We start from the raw sequence: 22,008 nt of genomic DNA, 5'->3' as shown, positions 1-22,008 counted from the left end.
GGCAGCACCGTGCGCGCACGCCTCACCCCGCAAGGATTGGTGATTTGCGTCTCGAACAATATCGCTTGCATTTGGCTTCTAGTGGGGTGTTCTGTGGCCCATGTATAATAATGAATAAATATTAAAATTTTGAAAAACCCGCGACCGCGACATAGTACACCGATTTTCATGAAACATGGCTAAGAACACTCCCGACTAACACAGCTTTCAAAAAAAAAAATTACTCTAAATCGGTTCATCCGTTTGGGAGCTACGACGCCACAGACAGACAGACACGTCAAATTTATAACACCCCGTCAGTGAAAAGCATTCTGACTGATTATCTCTAAACCTCTCGCCTGTTTGGACGACATCACGAAATCTTCCATTTTTAGGCCAGCCCAAAAGCCCGGCCTTGCGTAATCGCAACCCCGATCTGAACACACCATTAAACTTAACCTAGTAACCTCCAAAACTAGATCTACGTCAACCAGAGCCTATACCAAGAGTTATTGACGTTTTCTAAACTTCAAAAACTAAATGGACCTTAAACAAAGGATACTATAGACTAGACAGCCAAATAATAATACCACTACCGAACGAGATGGTCACATACAAATTATAATAAGAGTGACAGAGAGCAAAACGTTATTTTTTGTCTTTGTCAGTTTCACTTTTCCGCCGCTGCCACAAACTCGAGTTTGTGGCAAACAATAAGTACGTGACTTGTCAAGCTTATTATCCACCCAAATTACGTAGGTTGTTTATGGTAAACTATCAGCCATTTTTAAAGTACTTACTTCTTAAATTCGCTCCATTATTCTATATCTGTCCCTTACGGGTGTACGCTTACGTCAAGTCTATAGTATCCTTCGTCTGAGAAATGGACAGTTTTAATCATAGAGGAATAAGTAAGGAAAGAATTGTAACTCCATACATCGGTAAATGCATGTTATTTTAGTGACATCTAGCGTCAATCACGCGTCAAATAGCGTAAATTATCAATACCACTACTCGACACTAGGTCAACAGTGTCGCGTCTGCGAAAAATGTAATATTAAAACTGTTTACAACTTATATTATATTACAAGCAGAAGGAATTGAAAACAGAGTACTGATTAATACTATTGTTATATTAGATAAAAATTGGTGAGCGTTAGACTTTTTGTTCGTCGCGACATCTATTGACAAGTAGCAGTATAATTTACGCTAGTGCCAAGCGCGGATCCAGCTTCGTGCCCAGGGGGGGGTCACGTGGTAAAGGCCCAGACCCCAGAGGGGGGGTCACGTGGTCTATTTGTATGGCCAACCTAGGCTCCAGGGGGGGGTCATGACCCCATGACCCCCCACTGGATCCGCGCATAATGGATGGAGTGCGACAGCACTGCTGATAAGGGTGCCACTTTCTTAATAACTGTCTTTCTTTTATGTAAAACACGTAACCATGGCGAAAATTTTGTATGGAAATATTTAGTTCCAATTTATTTAGGAACACATCACGTGTGTGTTAAATGTTGACTGGAAGAGATCCCATTAAGGGATAAGTCCGCCTACATTGTATATTACTGACTCTGTAACTGTGTCTCTTTTGTTTCCTTTATGTACAATAAAGCTTATACATACATACATACATACATACGTGTACTTTTTAGGGTTCCGTAGTCAAGAAGACTTTCTAGGAAAGCTGTGTTGATTAGTTTTCGAGAAAAATACGGGAAACTACGGAACCCTACACTGAGCGTGGCCCGACACGCTCTTGGCCGGTTTTTTTTGTTTCTGTGATACACTGTATTATAGTTGTTAAAGAAAAAATCACGCCCAATATGAGCGTGCGCTCGCCTTATTACTTTATTCGTGTGCTACGCCGTAGCGGGTAGGCTCGTAGCAAAGTCCTTACCGTAGCGTCGACTACTATACATGTCTATGGCGGATTCTGTCATAAGCTATGGTCTGGCTAGCTATGGTAGGCCATACAAAACCTATCTAAACGATATATATAACCTACAATTACGTATCCTTAAGACTTGTACCTACAAAAATAAAATATAAAAATAAATGTAATTATGAACATCTATTCAGTTACTGCGGGGTGTTAACTGTTTTTGAAAAGATAGATTTAGCTATTATTACTCAATACTACAATAACATAAAATACTTATGGAAAAAAACACGACCTTTGCGGCTTCGTAACTTAGATAACATTCCAACATACATATGAGATCGAAAAAAACTAACAATGAGTACGGGCGAAGAGTATGGAAATGCACATTACCGCGGACACTGAATAGATTTCCGAATTGATATACTCATTAGAAAATCGAACCTGTAGCACACCTCGGACACTGGCGATCAAATATATGAAAGAGGCGCGTTCCTAGCACACAGTCTAAGCTCGTGTAGGTGAACGCGTACCATGCTTGTATGAGTGAAATATGACAGGTCGACTGTTCGTGTTTTTGACAGGCGGTAACTGTGAGGTGACCGAGAGGGGGTGGGCGGCACTTTCAGCGGGGAGCGGGAGTGGCCATACTGTACGATAGTACTCTTTATTATACTGTGCCTGTATCCAAGCTCATTATATACTGAAAAAACATTAAAAACAAAAAACTTAATAATGTAAATAGCAATACATATGAACTAAGACTCCTTAACTCAAATAATCTTTTTAATTTAATATTAGCAGTTAAGTTCATAAAGGGATACCCCCATTTGCCAGAATTTCATTTGCCATAATTTTATTTGCCACCCTATTCAACAATCATAATATTGTTTCTCATAACATCTTATGCCATAATCATTGTTTACTATATTAATCAAGTGCCAGAAACTTTGTTTCCCATGAAGTCAGTTTCCATAATGTCATTTGTCAGAATCATCGACATCAGTAATTACCACATTCCATACCATCATTTGTCATCCAAATTAGCGACCAGAAAAGTCAATTTCCATAATGTGATTTGGCAGAATCATCGAAATGCGTAATTATCACAGAGACGACACTACTAGAAGTACTAGAGAATGAATCTGCTATCAGAAAGTAGGTTAGGTTAGGTTAGAACTGTGACCCCCTGGAAAAGTGAAACTGCTATCAGAAAGTAGGTTAGGTTAGGTTAGAACTGTGACCCCCTGGAAAATGAAACTGCTTGAAAAGTAGGTTAGGTTAGGTTAGAACTGCGACCCCCTGGAAAATGAAACTGCTATCAGAAAGTAGGTTAGGTTAGGTTAGAACTGTGACCCCCTGGAAAATGAAACTGCTTGAAAAGTAGGTTAGGTTAGGTTAGAACTGTGACCCCCTGGAAAATGAAACTGCTATCAGAAAGTAGGTTAGGTAATAATATGGGCAACAATTAATATGGCAATAATTGCTTATGGCGTTTGAATATTATATTAAACCATATTATTGCACTTAATAATATGGCTAACAAATAGTATGGCATTGTATGATTATGGAAGGTAATGTTCGGATAAACAACCAGTATGTCATACAATTTTTATGGTAAACAAATCATTCGGGCAAATGAAATTCAGGCAAGTTAGATTCGGGCATATGAATATTATGTTAAATGACTGTCGGGCAAACAATAGACAACCGTTCATAAATGCATGTATGTTTCTTAGAAATAAACAGATTAAATTTAAATTTAAGCTAATATAAACATCTAATCGATTTGACGACCGGTTTTGCGTAGCTACTCACTCTATATGTCACTAGACCCTGCCTGCTAAGCCACGGTCCTGGGGTCGAATCCCGGTAACGGCATTTATTTGTATAATGAGCACAGATATTTCCTGATTCATGGATGTTTCCTATACTTATATATATATATATATATAAAGTATTTAAGTACCTGTACCGGTGATTACCAGTTTGCTAAGCGTTGTAATATTGATCGATGACGTAACTTCATAAATCAACTATAGAACTAACTTGACAGGTCAGAGTGACAGATCTATTAGGGCTTTAATTACATGGAAATTATAATAAGGTCTCTGAATAAAACAGGCATATCCTTGAGTAGCTAAGACTTGCCCTTAACCATAGAGGAATAAGTAAGGGAAGAGTTTTATTTCCATACATCAGTAAATGCAAGTTATTTGTAGTGACATCTAGCGTCATCCACGTGTCAATCACGCGTCAACTAGCGTAAATTATCAGTACTGCTACTTGTCAATAGATGTCGCGACGAACAAAAAGTCTAATGCTCAACAATTTTTAGCTAATGTTACAGTAGTATTAAAAGTTAAAAACTGTTTGAATATTACACTTTTGGCAGACGCAACAGTGTTGGCGCCTAGTGTCGAGTAGTGGTACTGATAATTTACGCTATTTGACACGTGATTGACGTGAATGACGCTAGATGTCACTACAAATAGCCGGCATTTACTGATGTATCGTTGTCCCTTTCTTGCGTATGTGACTTTAATTGTCTCTTTCCAGAAATCGATGTGCATTCTTTATGGCCGTTTACTGTAGGTAGGCAAAAATTTGTCTTAAGATCACCACTTAACGGCTGTCTTTATTTTTTGGCTTACCCGGAAACCAACCAACAAGAAATCCGGTTTCGGTCGGACACTATTAAAACCTCTGGAAGCCAGAGTAAATTTTTTAGTGACCACTTTTCATTATTTGTTGATTTTTTTTGTTGATGTTATATTTAACATAATTAATAATTGCCCTCTCTCTTTGTTCCAGATTAATGGCGACCACCATAGTCAAGAAACACCGCATAAAATCACCAACACCGCAGCAATAGAAAATTTAAAAAAAATGCACTCCGTCAACCGCCGTCCACGCCACACTAAAAACCATCTAAAAATTAAAAAAAAACGCAACGAGCTTACCAACATACCGAACGTGTGTTCCAAATTTAAATAGAACGGACTCGCATTCTAGAATTTTCGATTGTTTAATTTTGAAAAAGGAAGCTTTAAATTTTTCTAAACGTAATTCCCATTCGAATAGTTGCCTTCTTAGTTAGTAGATCTGTGATTGGTCCAATTTCTTGTATATTGTATAGGTAACTGTGTAGTTGTATGTGATTGGCTGATTTTCGTTTGGAGATCAAATAGAGGTGAGAATTTAATAGCAGTATGTACCTATTTTTTACCGGTATCATATTATAGCTCGAAAGAGAACGGTATTAATAACGGTATTAAATTTAACTTAACCGTTTCCAGATACCAAAACATGGAGAACCCTGAATCTGAAATGAGCTCGCTTCCAGAGGAGAGCAGCGCGTTGAATAGAAATAGGGTGAGTTGTAAATATGTGTTAATATTAATAATGCTAGTTTCCGTTTGTTAATTATACTTTTCGCCCACACGCAGAATTGCAAATATATCATATTCAATATTCTGTTTTCAAATATGTAGAATATTGGGACTTAAAAGACATGACACAATAAATATTGGGGACACCTCACACAGATCAACTTAGCACCAAACTAAGCAAAGCTTGTACTATGGGTGGTAAGCGACGATATACATACTTAAATAGATAAATACATACTTATATACATAGAAAACATCCATGACTCAGGAACAAATATCTGTGCTCATCACACAAATAAATGCCCTTACCAGGATTCGAACCCAGGACCGCGGCTTAGCAGGCAGGGTCACTACCGACTGAACCAGACCGGTCGTCGAATAAGAATTCGATCTCGATTCAGTTATTGTCAAAACCAACCGTTGCTTCGACAGGCATAAACATCTAGTTACTATGTCAAGTGCAGTATCATACATGTTATTGTATTCTACTGTTTTATTTATCATAAAAAATGTTTTTCAGAGTTTCAAGTCAAAGCAACTAGTCAGAAGTCAGGCGATACGCGAGTCGCAGTCACCTCCGCGGCCCGCGTCCCCCGCAATCGACGATACCGGTACCGATACCGTTACCGTTAATACCGGTACTGGTAACAGTGGTACTGGGAATCCGGTTACGGAGGTAGAGGTGGAGGAGAAACGGCGTCCGGTTGAAATACACGTGAGTTTAAAAATTAGGCTATTAAAAAAAAATTTCTAAAATATTGAACTGAGAAATAACTACTTACCTGTGAGCGCTGAGTCCTGCGTTTAAATGTCGGAAACAAAGGTAAAATCTGGAAATCCTATTAGGTTACTAATCTAATGGAAAAACCGAAATCAGTCATAATTATTGTTACGCACACGTCAAGAATATCAGGTTTCTTGGAGCCTGGGAGGCCTTCTACAAGAATCAGTAGTCAATTTGACAGTTATTCATACACTCTTCTAGAGATGCTGATGTAAAAAATAATTCGAATATTATTTTTGAATAATTACTTTCTACCAAAGAGGATCGAGTATTATAGAGAGTCACTGTCGAAGTAAAATGTCTAATCACAACTTTTAAACCTCAGTTTTGACAATTTGGCCCATATTCTTAGCTTGATATGTGTTAAAATGTCAAATATTAATATTAGCGCCATGTAGCTGATCGTACCCCAAAGGTGTAATGCCATCTAGGCCACCGTACCTTTTTCTGTATGGTTTTGAGGTACGTTTTTTTCTTAGACTTTATCTGTGTATACGGAGTTATATACGTCTTTGCTTTCTATGTACTGCGCTACTGCGGCAATTAACTTGTGAACAGTGTGTCTTTTTTGAAAACTCCATACTAAAACTAAAAATCATTTTTCAGATCACAGGAGGAGCGTGGGAAAGCGGGGAGCAAAAATCTCGTCGTCGTTGGCCGCAGCAGTCGCGAGATTTACTGTCAAATGGACCGCGTGTCGCTTGCGTGGCAGGCTGTCGCTCACAGTGCAGGTACTGTAGAGGGAGATAGATTATTAGACACACTAGGGAAGGAGTGAGACGGAACTAGCAGTCATACGACCATGGGAGAACGGAGACCGGAAATCTCGTCGTCGTTGGAACCATTTTACTGTCAAATGGACCGCGTGTCGCTTGCGTGGCAGGCTGTCACTCACATTGCAGGGAATTGAGTTTCTAAGCTTAGAGATACAAAAACAAGTAGATACAATAATTTTCCAAATCGGCGTTACGAAGCCCTAGTAAAAATAGAAATGAACTACCTATAGAAATATTCCTCAGCTTCTTAGAACAAACTGTGTCGTGACAGACTTACCGCGAGGAGTTAGAAACAATAAGAGTTGTAAACGTACTATCTTGGTTCAAAAGTACCTAAGTAGCGACATTCATTCAAGAATGTCAAACGGAGAGCACTGGGCTAGCGATCCAGTGTTCGTGGGTTCAAGTCCCACCCAAGACGGTAATATTCGAGACGACTAAAAAAAACTAATTAGTCCGTCAGTTAGATTATCAAAGAATTTTAGACACGTATTTTTTCTTTTTCCTCGTAAACGAAAAATGACGACGGTACAGTGCGTGACGTCATGCCTAGGTACAATTTTTACTTAGAAGTGACGTCACAACCCCCCACTCCGGAACTTTGATGCTCTATATCTTTGTATTTTTTCATTAATTAGAAAAAGCGAAAAATATGTGTTCAGTATTTTTGTGAAGATCTAACTGACGGACTAAACAGAATGCCATTTTTATGTAGTTTTTTTATGTATGTTTCAGGGGTCAAAGACGACGGAACCCGTGCCCAACCAAACAGGATTCCGGCATATCGTGCCCTGATGACTGCACCGACTGCTCCGACTTCGAGCATACCGGTAATTTTGATAAATAGTTAGAATACTCTTTATTAGCACACATCAAGCAAAAGATACATCGGAGACAAAACAATGATATACTGTTACACCGTTTCTGAAGCGGTTAAGGTTGTCCAACTAAACAGGCTTCCAGTATATTGTGTTCCATTTACTGCACTGATAACCCCAATTTCAAGCGCCGCATAACGTTATTTTTCTTAATACACCGTTACTGTTATACCGTGACCGATTACCATTGCCCATTCAAACAAGATTCCTGCATTTGGTATCCCGATGACTACCGTAACTGATTGTGATTTCGAACGACGCATACCGGTATTTTTTATAATACCGTTACTAGGATAACAAACGGTACGAATCGTGAAGGTAATACTCAATAGTCAAATCTTTATTGCTAATAAGGACAAATATATTCGGTAGTGGATTGATACACAGTATCAGTATAGTTTCAGACTTGTGCATATTAAATAAACTTAATTAGGAATATTCATGTCAAAAAATAGTACCAGTAAAGAAAATACACAGCAAAAAAAAATTTACAAAGAAATTTCATAGCATAAAAATTAACAAATAAATTTTGATTAAACTATGAATAAATAATAATACCATAATACTTTTTCTGGTTACGTTTACTGGCGGCTGATAAAACATGTGAATTTTTGGTTAAAAAAAAAGGTAAATGTTTGGTTTTCCAGGAGGCTCGAGTAATGACGTCAGAAAGGCTTGCAGCTTGGATTCGGACGAGTCATATTGCAGGTTAATATTTTGCCATTAGTTAATTTAATTAGGTACATTGTTTTTTTAGCCAGCTTGGCAATGCAATGCTAAGTAAAATTATTAAAACATAAACAATTTTCTGATTCCAATAAAAAAAAAATTACATTTTGAAGTGAATATTTTCCAAGTAAAAATGGTTGTTTTATATTTTAAATGGTTTCTTTTTCTCTTATAGATGTCCAGAAGGGAAAGTTAAACCACCAAAGACTAATTCTTTAAGCAGAACTGATTCAGGTATATAATTTATATGATACAATCTCATCTAGTCTAACAGTACATTACTCGTACTAAAAGTGTGCGGAGAAAGTGAGAATTTCTCAAAAAGTGTCGTAAATTAAATACGACCAAAGGTTGTGTTGTAAATCGACACGAGTTGCGCATTAGTCGCATTACCTATTCATACCATGTATCGTATAGACTTGTTATTGTGGGCCATTTTTTTTTTTTCAAAGTTGTCCACCCCACTATTTTGTAACATGGGTATTTTTTACGCGATTCATATTCAGAATCGAGAGTTCTTTCGATCCTGATAGGAGAAAAAAATGTCCCAAAATTTCCATACTTACATATTTTCGAACCTTCCATTCCGTTAGGTACAATAGGTACCGCCATACAAAATGTATGAAAAAATGGTAACGGAATGGGAAAAAAACCTTGGGACACTTTTTTCTCCTATTAGGATTGAAAGACCTCGCGATTCTGAGTGGAAAACACATAAAAAATTTAAAATCCAAAAAAAAGTGGGGTGAACAGCTTTGAAAAAAAATGGCCCAGTATCCATTGCATCAATTAATAATCAAGATCTCATAGAAAAAAAACCTATACACGCTTTATCGCCTTGACAATAGAGGCGTGTTCAGATATTTGTGAACACCGTGGCCGCTGCGATGTATCTGATGACTGTATTTGGTCATGAATAAAATCATAAACAGAATAATTACTGTATTTTATAAGATAATTCATTCTATTAATTTGTTTTCAGCCGACAACAAAATCGAGCCCACGGGCCCGGAACTAGTCAACTTCATAAGGGAAACATTGAACAAGAACACCCGAGACAGAATGCTGCTACTCAAGATAGAGAAGGAACTACATGCACTTGTCACCGATACTGGGTATGGTATTTTACCTCCACTTTTATCGTTACTTTTACCGTTTTTCATACCTACACTATTACCGTTATTTTTGAGTAACGGTTTTATTAATACCGGTATCGATGGAGTAATTATATTTCAATCGGCATTTTACCGGTGTCTGTTTTTCCGGTTAGTTACTATCGACCGAACTTTTATAAACCGAAATCTCCCGCGATTGTCCAGGACAAAATGAGCTAATGGAAAATTTTGAAGATGGCGGCTATATTTCCGAGCTCATATAACCCGGCAACCTTCAAATGAAGAGTGAACAGGCATCTTCTGGGCGAGCTCACTCCGTCGTAGGCCACGTCTTTGCCTTTGGCTAGTCTGTGGCCAATTACTCATGGCCCATTTATAATTAAAAAAAAAAATATGTGTTTGTTTTGTTTTCCCTTATACATGCTCTGTGTAAGTGTGAAGGTCTAAGTGGACGCTCGCTCGGCTTGGCGTGCAGCGGGGCGGGTGGACCTTGTGCACGCTATGTAGCGTCGACTCAGGACACTTGTATGAGCTTCAATTGTTTGATATGCACGCCGCGCGCCCCGCCCGCACATCGCCCAATATGAATGTGCGCTCAGTGCGCGCCTTACACTAAGACATACGGGAGTTACGGGACGCAACAGACAAAGCATTAAGCGTCGCTACCTTCTTCCTGATCACACTTAATATAAAAATTAAAAAATAGACACGAGTATCAGTTATTTTTGCTCATACTTTTATCTTTTTTTTTACCGTTTTCAGGCGATGCAACTTCAAGTTCCCCTGTATGACATCGTACGAGCGTATGTTGGTGCACCGAGTGGCGACTCTGTTCCAATTGACGCATCACTTAGACCAGAACAGCAAGAATTCTGTCACAGTCAGTAAAAGTGGTGAGTATATTATATAAAATTTCCATTCTACATTGTTTTAGCGTAACGTTAATTTATATCAGTTATATCAATATTGACGACGGCATGGACTAGTAGATGAATAAAGTTGATGCTCCTGGGTTTGAATCCCGGTAAGGGAATTTTGTGTGATGAGCACCGACATTTGTTTCTGCCTCATGAACGTTTTCTGTGTATATGTATATGTAGTAGTAGTATTAAACACTTTATTGCACAGAACAAATTACAAGTACAGTGAATAATTATAGTGGTTATGTGCAAAGGCGAGCTTATCCCTTTAAGGGATCTCTTCCAGCTAATATGTACCTCTCTGTAACGTTCTAAAGTAGTAGGTTTGTTTATACGATTTATCTATTATAACAGCCTTATGCTTATACGTCAATGTGGTATCATTTGCGGGGAATGTACATTCCTTGTCTGAGTACCCACAACACAAACTTTTGGAGCTTAGCGTGGGACAGGGGGGACTCAGCAGGAGGACATCCTGCGGACGTAGCACACTTTATCGCATCGGTGCATCTCTATCGCACTTACAAATAAATAAACATTATAGGACATTCTTACACAGATTGACTGAGGCCCACGGTAAGCTCAAGAAGGCTTATGTTGTGGGTACTCAAACAACGATTTATATATCCATGACTCAGGAACAAATAGTACGAAAAAGGGCGGCATGACGTTATATCGCTTATCAGGCGACCATGTTTGCCTGCCAGTAATCTTTCGTCTATGACGAAATCCGAATCGCGCGTCTGTCTACTCGCAATTTTTAACTTATTTGTTTTTACTTTAAGTTCTAATATCACTTTTTGACAAGGCACCAGCGGCGGCCGCATACCCTGCACGAGTTTCAAGCAGTGGTGCACCGTCAACTTCCCGCCCAGCCCCATCCGGCAGGACAGTGTGAACGCCAAGTAAGTTCCGTTGTTTAATACCGTTATTTTTGTGTAACGTTATTTTTTATTTGTAACGTTTTGCGGTGTGAGAACTTGCATGCGAAATTTTATTTGATTGGTGTGTTGAAGTTATTATATTTTTTCCGTGTTTTTTTTGTTTTGCGTTAAATTCTACAAGCAGTTAGGTTCATCATTAGAAACCACCCTGTATATCACTTTTTGTTAAACTCGAACTAAAATGTGCCATGCATAATGAATGAATTAATTAGTGTTAGAGAACCTTAATCATAACATTAAAGTCAGTGTCATGTGTCTGATGTCTGTCACACACGTGTTCAGTAATCAAATCTATTTGTTTAATAATTCGATAACCGATAACTCTTACGAGTGACGACACTAGTTTGTTAGAGAAATTAATTGTATTTGTCCTAAAAAACCTTTTCTTAAATTGAATACGCACCGTTTAAATGAAAGTATGAAGGAGTCTTAGTTTCAATACGTACATTTTCTCATATATATGTCATGATATATTTCAGATCAATATTAAAGCGTGACACACACTCGCCCGAGGATGCTAACGCGGCCAGTCGCGCCGTCGAGCGGAGCAAGAGTCTAGAGCAGAGGGAGAAGGAGTACGAGCGAGTGAGACGGAGGATATTCAGCACGGTTAGTATAAATATTCGAGCAATAAGAGAGAGAGAAAGATATGGTCATTTTCAGAATTTGGGACCCCCCAATTAGCGTATGTTGTTAACAAAAGTTAACTCACTATCGGTTTTATGACGATAAATTAAGCATGAAATTTCTATAAAAATATTGTTTTCACCACACCAACTGTTAAAGGCTTACTTTGCTATTCGAAAACAGATAGCAAAATTGCATTTTATCCACAAGAGTGCAAAGTAATTTCATACAAATTTTAACTTGATGTCTTAAGCTGGCTGGTAGAATTTACCTATAAATGATGATTTTGAATCATAAATATTAAAAAATTGATGGATTTGATTTAATTTGATGTTTTATAGTTAGTATTTTGTTCGGGTTGGTGTGGTGAAAAATTTTGTGTTTCACTCGGTGGCAAAGTTTGTTTAACCTTCGTGCCTTGAAACCCTCGCAACGCTCAAGATTCCACTTTTTGAACCACTCGCTACGCTCGCGGTTCAATATTGGAATCTTTCGCTTGCTCGGGTATCAATATTGGCACGTGCGGTTAAACAACTACTTTGCCCCCTTGTAAAACAAATAACTATTTTGTGAAAAAAGTAAATATTTAGACAGATTTTATGCTTAACTTGTCACAAAACTTCAGCGAGTTAATTTTTGTTAACAACTTACGCTAATTGGAGGTCCTAAATTTTGAAAATTCCCATGGCCTATATGAGAAGGGAAATATTAGCAATTGCGACGGGGTCAGGTCGAGTGTTCGGAAACTTTTCGCTTCGAGAAATTCCGACTTTGCTCGGGTCGCATTACTACGTTATTTTCCCGTGACGGTATTCTAAACGCCATATTACCGGTACCGCAAAAAATTGGTGAGCATTAGACTTTTCGTTCGTCGCGACATCTATTGACAAGTAACAGTACTGATAATTTACGCTAGTTGACGCGTGATTGTCGCTAGATGTCACTTAACTATGCCTATACAAATAACCCGCATTTACTGATGTATGGAGTTACAACTCTTCCCAAACTTATTCCTCTGTGCCTTAAATAGATACATGCATTGTATTTGAACACACGTATATTGTTACAGGATAACTGCTCGCAGGACGAGTCCCAGTGGCCGTGGCTTCAATCCGGACCCGTGAAACTACTCACGCCTGACTCTGGGAGGAATAAATTGTTAAAAGTTAGTATTTAGTTTTAAAATAATAATAATAATATTCTTTATTTCAGACCAGGTCCATAATTATACATTTAAATTATACAAAAAAATAGATTTACAAAATTATAAAACAAGACATGTCGTCGCTGCGCGTGCAAATTTCGCTATGTGTTTTTAACCTACTTTACAGGAGACACAAAAAACTGTTTATTTCGGCAATTATTGAACATAAACAAATCAATATTTTTATGGAATAAGTATTTTCACTTTTGCATACATTAAGAAATTACTTGAAATTATATTTTAGTTATTATAAGGTTAAAAAAATATTTTTTAATAAATATGTTACATAGCGATTATAATTTGAGTCGTAAATAAGCGGTATGTGTCTTACAATCACATAACTAGATTTTATTCTTAAGGAACAAAATACAATTTGTGCACTTTATCGTCACATAGTTATTTAATCATATGATTTGAATTAACTATGTTGTTGTTTATTAGTATTGTAATTATTTCAGAAAAACCACGAATTAGAACTATATGCTTAAATTGTGTATTAACTAACCATAATAAAAAACTCAATTAAATTAATATATTAATACCAATATATTACAACTATAATAATATATTTATTCCATTATTTTTTATGAATGGTGGTTATTTCAGTTACAAAGTTGCTCAATGCGGTATTATGTAAACATTTATGTATTGAATAAGTTTTCATTATGCATGTTTAACTTGAAAAAACCGGATAATGCTAGTCTGGCTCGAACACCGAAGGTTACGTGTACATTTTACTATTTTTTTTCTCACAACTATATAAATAATCATGTACTGATGTATGGTGTAATACGATTTATTTTCCAAATTTCATAGTTTAGGTCAACCGGAAGTACCCTATTAATTTTGACTTCCTTGAGAGTGTAGTATTTTTTTCAACTCAATTAACCTATGTTGTATTTACCTACTTAAAAATGAGGCTTTTTTACAGCTTCAAGGAACGGTACAGTACAGTACACTTGAGTATAGGGTTTTTCCGAAATAAAGAATATTGACAAATAGATAAACGGATTGGCACGAAAGTACACAATTGTATAAGGGTTGCATTTTTCCCTTTTGATCCGAAAAAGATAAAAAATCTTTGTCATTCAAAACTTTATGTGATTTCTCAAGTCAGCGTTTTTTAATTTATTAAACATTTCATTTTCATTAATTTATTTTAAAATGTTTCCAGAAAGGATAGATAGATCTTATCACACAAAATTTCATACAAAACGATGTCTTACCACTTAAAGGTAATGTTAAATCACTTGCTGTTTTTTTGAGTTACTTAGCATAAATTTATCTTATTTCAATATTTTGTAATATAAGTACGTTTACACACACTGAACCCTATACGAAATTTGTCAGTATACTAAACACTAAGAAATTTCTGACAGTTAATCTTATAAATCAATTTGAAATGATTTATTTTAACCAATATTAAAAAATAACTATTCGGTCAGAGTGAGTACTTTCAGACATAGTCTCAATAAAAAGGGAAACTACACTCTCTGTCTCATTTATAGAGGTTATACTTGACGACAAACCCACCTACCATACACTATTTAAACAAGTTTTAAGAGAGTAGGCTAGATTTTTATAAGAAAAGCCTGCTATGTGACGCAAAACACACGATCTGGAAACATTCACGATTTCTACAAATAGTACAAAATTATCGCTATGTATGAGATTGTACAAATCGGGCACAAACATCTAACACATCTTTTTATACAAAATTTCCGAAAATATAGCTATGTGTCATAATTCACATAGCAGGCGCAATTCCAAAACTGCTGTTATAAGAAGATAATGTAGTTATGTGATTTATTGCAGTTTGCGATTATAGGAAGAACATTCAATGTATGGGCATCACATATCTACTTTTGATAAAACCTGTTATACTGAAATGAGCTCGACGCTGTTTTTGGAGCATATGTATTTAGAAATAAGGTTTAAAATGGCATTGAAAACGAAAAATCGCTAAAAATCACATAGCGAATTTTGCACGCGCAGCGACGATGTGTTAGTAACCATAATAATTGTAGCAGCTATTGTTAGTAGATATAAACAGAACATAAATAATTACATAAAAGACACATTTATGTACAGTATATTGGCTTGCCACTGATTGATGTACTGGCAGTCAAACCTTGACGCGAATACCCTCAGGATGCTGTTACGGCCCAGCCACGACATTGGTCTAAGCGCGACAGCGGTGAGCGGCGGCCATACATTGGAGCGAGACACAGCGATGGGACTTTTCATTCGCACGTATGGCCGCCGCTCACCGCTGTCGCGCTTAGACCAATGTCGTGGTTGGGCCGTTAGAGCTGTCCCGCACCCTACGCGCCAATGATTGCTTTATTTTAAGGTGTTTTTAAAATATCCCATATATAGAATTTCACAAGATCTGGACGTGTTTGGGCTCATTTTTCTCAGAATCACGAGCTGATTCGATCCCGACCATAAAAAAACGTGTCCCAAATTTTCCATTACAAAATTCGAGTTTCCAATACGTCACGTTCGTAATATTAAAATCGTGACTTAAAAAAAAACACAGGGGCCTATTGCATAACAATTTACAACTTGTATTACAAGTGGAACTCTCTTTCTTATAAAATGAATTGGAGGGGGACTACCGCTTGTAATATGAGTTGTAAATTGTTATGCAATAGGCCCCAGATCTGGTGAAATTCGATATTCGGCATTTTTTTTTGAAAAACACCCTTTAATGGTATTGTACAAAAGTGGTTGTTTAGTGCTTTTCCTAATAAAAGAATCTCAATAAAAGAACATTAAAATTTACTTTGAAACTGAATTGACCTGAAACCGAGTAGGACCAGGTTAAAATTTACTTCTTTGAAAGCTAAAGTGACAGGTCATACGAAATTACATGAAGAAATTGCTTTTCTTCATCACAACAGTTTGTTTTACGAAAAATGTTAAACGGATATGACCATACATACATACAATCACGCCTGTATCCCATAAAGGGGTAGGCAGAACACATGAAACTACTACAGCTTCAGTGCCACTCTTGGCAAATAAGGGGTTGAAAGAAAACGAAACTGTGACATTGCAGTGACAGGTTGCCAGCCTCTCGCCTACGCCACAATTTAACCCATATCCCATAGTCGCCTTCTACGACACCCACGGGAAGAAAGGGGGTGGTGAAATTCTTAACCCGTCACCACACAGGCCATATCACCAATGACCAATGATCAGAATGATCAGCAATGATCAATGAGAATGATGAATGGTCAGGATATGACCATTTTACGAAAAATATTAAATGGATGTGCCCTGTCTGTAATAATGACCTCCTCCAACACCTCTGGTGTTTCGGGTGTCCATGGGCGGCGGTGATCGCTCTACATAAGTATTACATAAATTTTACAATTAATATTAAACAATGTATGACTGGTTTACCACGAAATGGTCCCGCCTCAGCATAGATGCTGACCCAGGGGTCTGATCTTCCGGCGTGTATGTGTGTTTGCTGTAGTTTACAATACATTTGCGGTGTGTTTACAGGTACAGTCGCTAGAAGGCGCCGGGCCGCCTGTGTCTTGGCGCGCGCGCGGCGCGGTGTCCAAGAGCCACAGCTTCGGCGGCTACGGCGGCGGCGCCGACGCTGCTCCCGCCAACCAGCCCAGGCTACTTAGCCGACAAGGTAATACAATAGGGATCTTGACTGTAGTTAAAATAAAATATTTTATACCATGCACGAAATAAAGCATCAGATAATTATAAAAAAAACATGGACAGAAGTTATTTTTAAATCCAATTTCTATTTAATAAGTCAGGAAGAAATATATAAAGTAACCGAGTTGACCGTGACGTCGCTCAATTCGATTTCATATTAATTCCATATTAGCAAGTCGTTAAAATTCGTTTCGACAGTTCTTAAAGAGAAGCTGATTTGACTAGGAGGCGAGTAGCCTATCTCCATAGGTTCGTAAGTGACGGCGACCGCTTTCCATCAGGCGCACCTTATGCTTGTTTGCCACCGACGTAATATTAAAATAAAAAAACAATCTTACACGCGAGGTGCATGTTGAGATGTATGCAAGTTACATTTTGGTGCCGCGACCAGAATCAAGACAACGGCATTTTAATATTCATCTTAAGGAAATAATAGTTCTAAATCAACTGCACCTTTACGTTTGATACGGCGACGGGACAGAAAACGTGACTAACCCGCTATTCCAAAAAAATGTAGTAGGAATAGCTCCAAGAATATTTAACAAAATACCACAAAATATTCAATTATTACATCTTAACAAGTTTAAAATGCCTTAAAATTATTGTTAGGTCAAAAGAGTTACCTACTACTCTATAAAATAATTCTTAGATGATAAAGATTTGTAAATGTTAACCCCCTTATTCATAAACGTACTCTAAAGTTATCAAGCGGATAAAGTTCGTTTGTCCCTTTCCGACGTATTGGTGTGATAGAAAAAGACAAACGAGCTTTATCGGCTTAATAACTTTAGAGTACGTTTATCAATAAAGGGGTTTAGAATGTAATTATTAATTTATATTTTGTCATGCATGCTCTCAAATTTGTATGCCGTAAGGCGCCACATAGTGAAACTGAACTGAAATGTAACAACTTATGTAAACCTATGTTGGAGAAATAAATAATTCTGTATTTTGAGACTACATAATATTTACCTTATATGTCAAAAGTAACATTTTTGGTGCCGAGACCAGGGAACAAAAAGCCACAGTTTCTACGGCAACGGCAGTCACATGAATTAAATGAGTCATAGTTTAAAAATCTGTGAGACCCTCTTAAGTGGGTTATAGACGTGCGAGCAATTACGCGTACTTAATGATTTCAAACCGGTTAGAAACGGTTAGATCGTCGACGACTATGGGCGGCAGTTTTAAAGTACGCGTACTTACGGTGGTCGGTGACAGTAGCCACAAGTACGCGTACTTGCTCGTACGTCTATCACCCACTTATTTTATGATATTATGATTGAAAACTATTTTTTAACCCCCGATGCAAAAACGACGGGGTGTTATAAGTTTAACGTCTCTGTCTGTCTGTGTGTGTGTCTGTCCGTGGCACCGTAGCTCCCGAACGAATGAACCGATTTATATTCAGTTTCTTTTGTTTGAAAGCTGAATTAGTCGGGAGTGTTCTTAGCCATGAAATAGGTCCACTAAGTCGAGGTTTTTTTTTTTTCAAAATTTTAATTTTGTGGTAAGGTTAACCAAACACATTTTGCAGGTGACCTGGCGTCCAGCAGTTGGCGACTGTCTCCCTCTAGCTCGGGCTACAAGACGCTAAGCCTGAGGAGTACAGACTCTGTCACACCTTCGCCTACAGGTATTTTGATTTTTGTTTTTCCTATTTGTTTCTGCGCTTTTTTAACCCCCGACGCAAAAACGACGGGGTGTTATAAGTTTGACGTGTCTGTCTGTCTGTGTGTGTGTCTGTCTGTGGCATCGTAGCTCCCGAACGGATGAACCGATTTAAATTTAGTTTTTTTTTTCTAAAAGCTGAGTTAGTCGGGAGTGTTCTTATGTATCATGAAAATCGGTCTACTATGTCGCGGTCGGGGGTTTTTCAAAATTTTAATTTTGTGGTTAGGTTATATTTCTTCTATTTGTTTCTGCGCTTTTTAAAATGATATTGTGTAAGTCGCTTTTCGGTGAAGGAAAATATTGTGAGGAAACCGGACTAATCCCAATAAGACCTAGTTACCCTTTGGGTTGGAAGGTCAGATGACAGTCGCTTTTACAAATATGAATACAACCAGGGGCGGCTCACTCCGTGATTCTATCGCCGCGCTACAAGTACATGCTGGCGGCCGCGAGTTCGCGGCCTAATCAGGGGTAGCGCGCGTTCTCACGGAACGCACGTTCGCACTTTCTATTGTTACTTTACGTTGCGAATTTTTTTTAAGGTTCATATGCGTTGTCCTCGTGTGGAATGGCTCATAATGTTTACTTAAATAAATATCTTGAATAAAATAAATACCATAGGACATTTTTACACATATCTACTATTGATTAAGTCCCCCGGAAAGGTTCAATAAGGCTTGTGATGATGGAACTTAAACAAAAATATATAAATACTATATATATACCTAGAAAGTACCCAAGACCTGAATATAATAGTATAACATTTTATTGAGTATTAATTTGTTTTAATCCATAGGCCCTATCGCCGAACGCCGCGCACGTGCGGCTCATTTCTTTGTTAGAATTTTGTAGGCATTTAAAAAGGCGGCATGTCGCGAACATCAAAGTAGTGGGCCTTCTGTACTTGTACTATTATATATTCTGTGATACAACAAAAAAATCAGCAAATACCATACCCACACGGGGGTACTTTTACACGTCACATATGTACATAATATTTATAATACATCCTGCTTGCGTTATCCCGGCATTTGCCACGGCTCATGGCAGCCTGGGGTCTGATTTGACAACCAATCCCAAGATTTGGCGTAGGCACTAGTTTTTCCGAAAGCGACTGCCATCTGACCTTCCAACCCGAAGGGTAACTAGACCTTATTGGAATTAGTCCAGTTTCCTCACGATGTTTTTCCTTCATCGAAAATCGACTGGCAAATATCAAATGACATTTGATATTTATAATTGAATTTAAATTACAATTGATAATACTAATTAACCCCCGACGCAAAAACGACGGGGTGTTATAAGTTTGACGTGTCTGTCTGTCTGTTTGTCTATCTGTCTGTCTGTCTGTGTGTGTGTGTGTGTGTCTGTTTATGGCATCGTAGCTCCCGAACGGATGAACCGATTTTTTTTTATAGTAAGCTAAACTAGTTGGGAGTGTTCTTAGCTATTTTTGATGGAAATCGGTCCGCAATGTCGGGGTTTTTTTTTTTTCAAAATTTAAATTTTGTTATTATTGATATTATGTTTAATTATTTGCAGGTGGAGCGAGTCCGGAGCCGGGAACCGAGAGCGTAGTGTTTGCTGTAGCGGACCTGAACTGCGTACCTCCTGGCGCGCTAGTCATACACCCACAGGTATCCACAGTTCCACACTCACATCAAAAGTTCACACTGACGTTATAGTATGAATATTCTGAGATGGTTCTTTGGCTTTCGTTTCCACAGCACGGTCTAAAGTCTCAGTGTAGTTAAAAAGCAACTATCATGATAACAATGAGGTTCAAATTTATGATTCAGTTTACTTGCAGGTAACTTTTTTTGAAGATGACAAAACGTGTTATCTCCGAAAGGGCCTTTTATAGATTAGAACCTTATTAATATCATGATAGTTGCATTTTAACTACACTGAGACTTTAGACCGTGCTGTGGAAACAAGAGCTAGCCGCTATGAATAATAGAAACAAAGGCTTTTGTTTAACAGATTACGGCAAAAGCCAAAGAACCATCTCAGAAAATTCATACTATACTATAAAGCATAGAGGAAAGAGTTGTAACTCCATACATCAGTAAATGCAAGTTATTTGTAGTGACATCTAGCGACAATCACGCTTCAAATAGCGTAAATCAGTACCACTACTCGACATCAGGTGTCAACTGTGTTGCGTCTGCCAAAAATGTAATATTAAAACAGTTTACAACTTATATTACAAGCAGAACGAATTGAAAACAGAATACTGATTAATACTATTGTAATATCAGCTAAAAATTGTTGAGCATTAGACTTTTCGTTCGTTGCGACATCTGTTGACAAGTAGCAGTACTGATAATTTATGCTAGTTGACGCGTGATTGTCGCTAGATGTCACTTAATTATGCCTGCCAAAGAGGATCGAGTGTTATAGAGAGTTATTGTCAAAGTAAAATGTGTAATCACAGTGCATAGACTGCCATCCCTCGACACAGGCTTGAAACTTTTGAACCTCAGTTTTGACAATTTGGCCCATATTCTTAGCTTGATATGTGTTAGAATGTCAAATATTAATATTAGCGCCATCTAGCCGAGCGTTCCCCAAAGGTGTAACGCCATCTAGGCCACCGTATCTTTTTCTCTAGGGTTTTGAGGTACATTTTTTTCTTAGACTTTATCCGTCTATATGGAGTTACATATGTCTTTGGCCTATACAAATAACCCGCATTTACTGATGTATAGAGTTACAACCTCTTCCCTTACTTATTCCTATATGACTGTACATACTTATGGCGCTATATTACCGCATTAGCACAGTATAATAAAGAGTACTATCGTACAGTATGGCCACTCCCGCTCCCCGCTCGGTTACCTCACAGTTACCGCCTGTCAAAAACGCGAACAGTCGACCTGTCATATCTCACTCATACAAGCAAGGTACGCGTTCACCTACACGAGCTTAGAATGTGTGCTAGGAACGCGCCTCTTTCATATATTTGATTGCCAGTGTCCGAGATGTGGCATTAGTGTGATTATTAGCACATTAAGCAACTATTTTACTCTTTACTCCAGAGTTTTTCCAATATTTTCCTTGTCCCACAGACTGGTCGGCCGCTAACCAACCCAGATGGGTCTGTGTACCACTTCGACCCACAAAACCCACCGGTCATCTACGACACCTATCAAGATCAAAAGGTGAGTAATTGACTTTTTTTTTAGTAGCATCACGATCACACGATGGTAAGTGATGATGCGGTCTACGGTGGATCACGCTTACCTATGAGATACCTATTTACTCTTGCTTTAAAGAGACCTGGATTGTACTCATGTGGGAACACAGACTCAGGCAGGGCATTCCACTCCTTGGCGGTTCGCAAAATAAATGTTGAAGCGAAACGCTTAGTGAAGAAGAAAAAAACCGGCCAAGAGCGTGTCGGGCCACGCTCAGTGT

At 38.0% G+C, this 22,008-nt stretch overlaps 1 protein-coding gene across 1 annotated transcript in view; it reads left to right on the top strand.

The window, feature by feature from the left end:
- The window catches only part of LOC125238948 (cAMP-regulated phosphoprotein 21-like), a 129,111-nt gene that overhangs the window by 59,959 nt on the left and 47,144 nt on the right, over positions 1-22,008 (top strand). The window contains exons 2-17 of the mRNA XM_048146448.1: positions 4,673-5,051; positions 5,158-5,233; positions 5,771-5,965; positions 6,641-6,765; positions 7,546-7,640; positions 8,336-8,396; positions 8,593-8,651; positions 9,400-9,532; positions 10,295-10,425; positions 11,261-11,357; positions 11,876-12,005; positions 13,093-13,188; positions 16,744-16,882; positions 18,452-18,550; positions 20,131-20,225; positions 21,660-21,752. Coding sequence (XP_048002405.1) covers positions 5,168-5,233; positions 5,771-5,965; positions 6,641-6,765; positions 7,546-7,640; positions 8,336-8,396; positions 8,593-8,651; positions 9,400-9,532; positions 10,295-10,425; positions 11,261-11,357; positions 11,876-12,005; positions 13,093-13,188; positions 16,744-16,882; positions 18,452-18,550; positions 20,131-20,225; positions 21,660-21,752 — 1,614 coding nt within the window. The 5' untranslated portion in view covers positions 4,673-5,051; positions 5,158-5,167. The remainder of the gene's footprint in view (positions 1-4,672; positions 5,052-5,157; positions 5,234-5,770; positions 5,966-6,640; positions 6,766-7,545; positions 7,641-8,335; positions 8,397-8,592; positions 8,652-9,399; positions 9,533-10,294; positions 10,426-11,260; positions 11,358-11,875; positions 12,006-13,092; positions 13,189-16,743; positions 16,883-18,451; positions 18,551-20,130; positions 20,226-21,659; positions 21,753-22,008) is intronic.

The sequence above is a fragment of the Leguminivora glycinivorella genome, chromosome 24 (assembly GCF_023078275.1).
Source record: "Leguminivora glycinivorella isolate SPB_JAAS2020 chromosome 24, LegGlyc_1.1, whole genome shotgun sequence".
Taxonomy (NCBI): domain Eukaryota; kingdom Metazoa; phylum Arthropoda; class Insecta; order Lepidoptera; family Tortricidae; genus Leguminivora; species Leguminivora glycinivorella.
The sequence above is the reverse complement of the archived record's forward strand: the minus strand, read 5'-3'. Positions and strand labels throughout refer to the sequence as shown.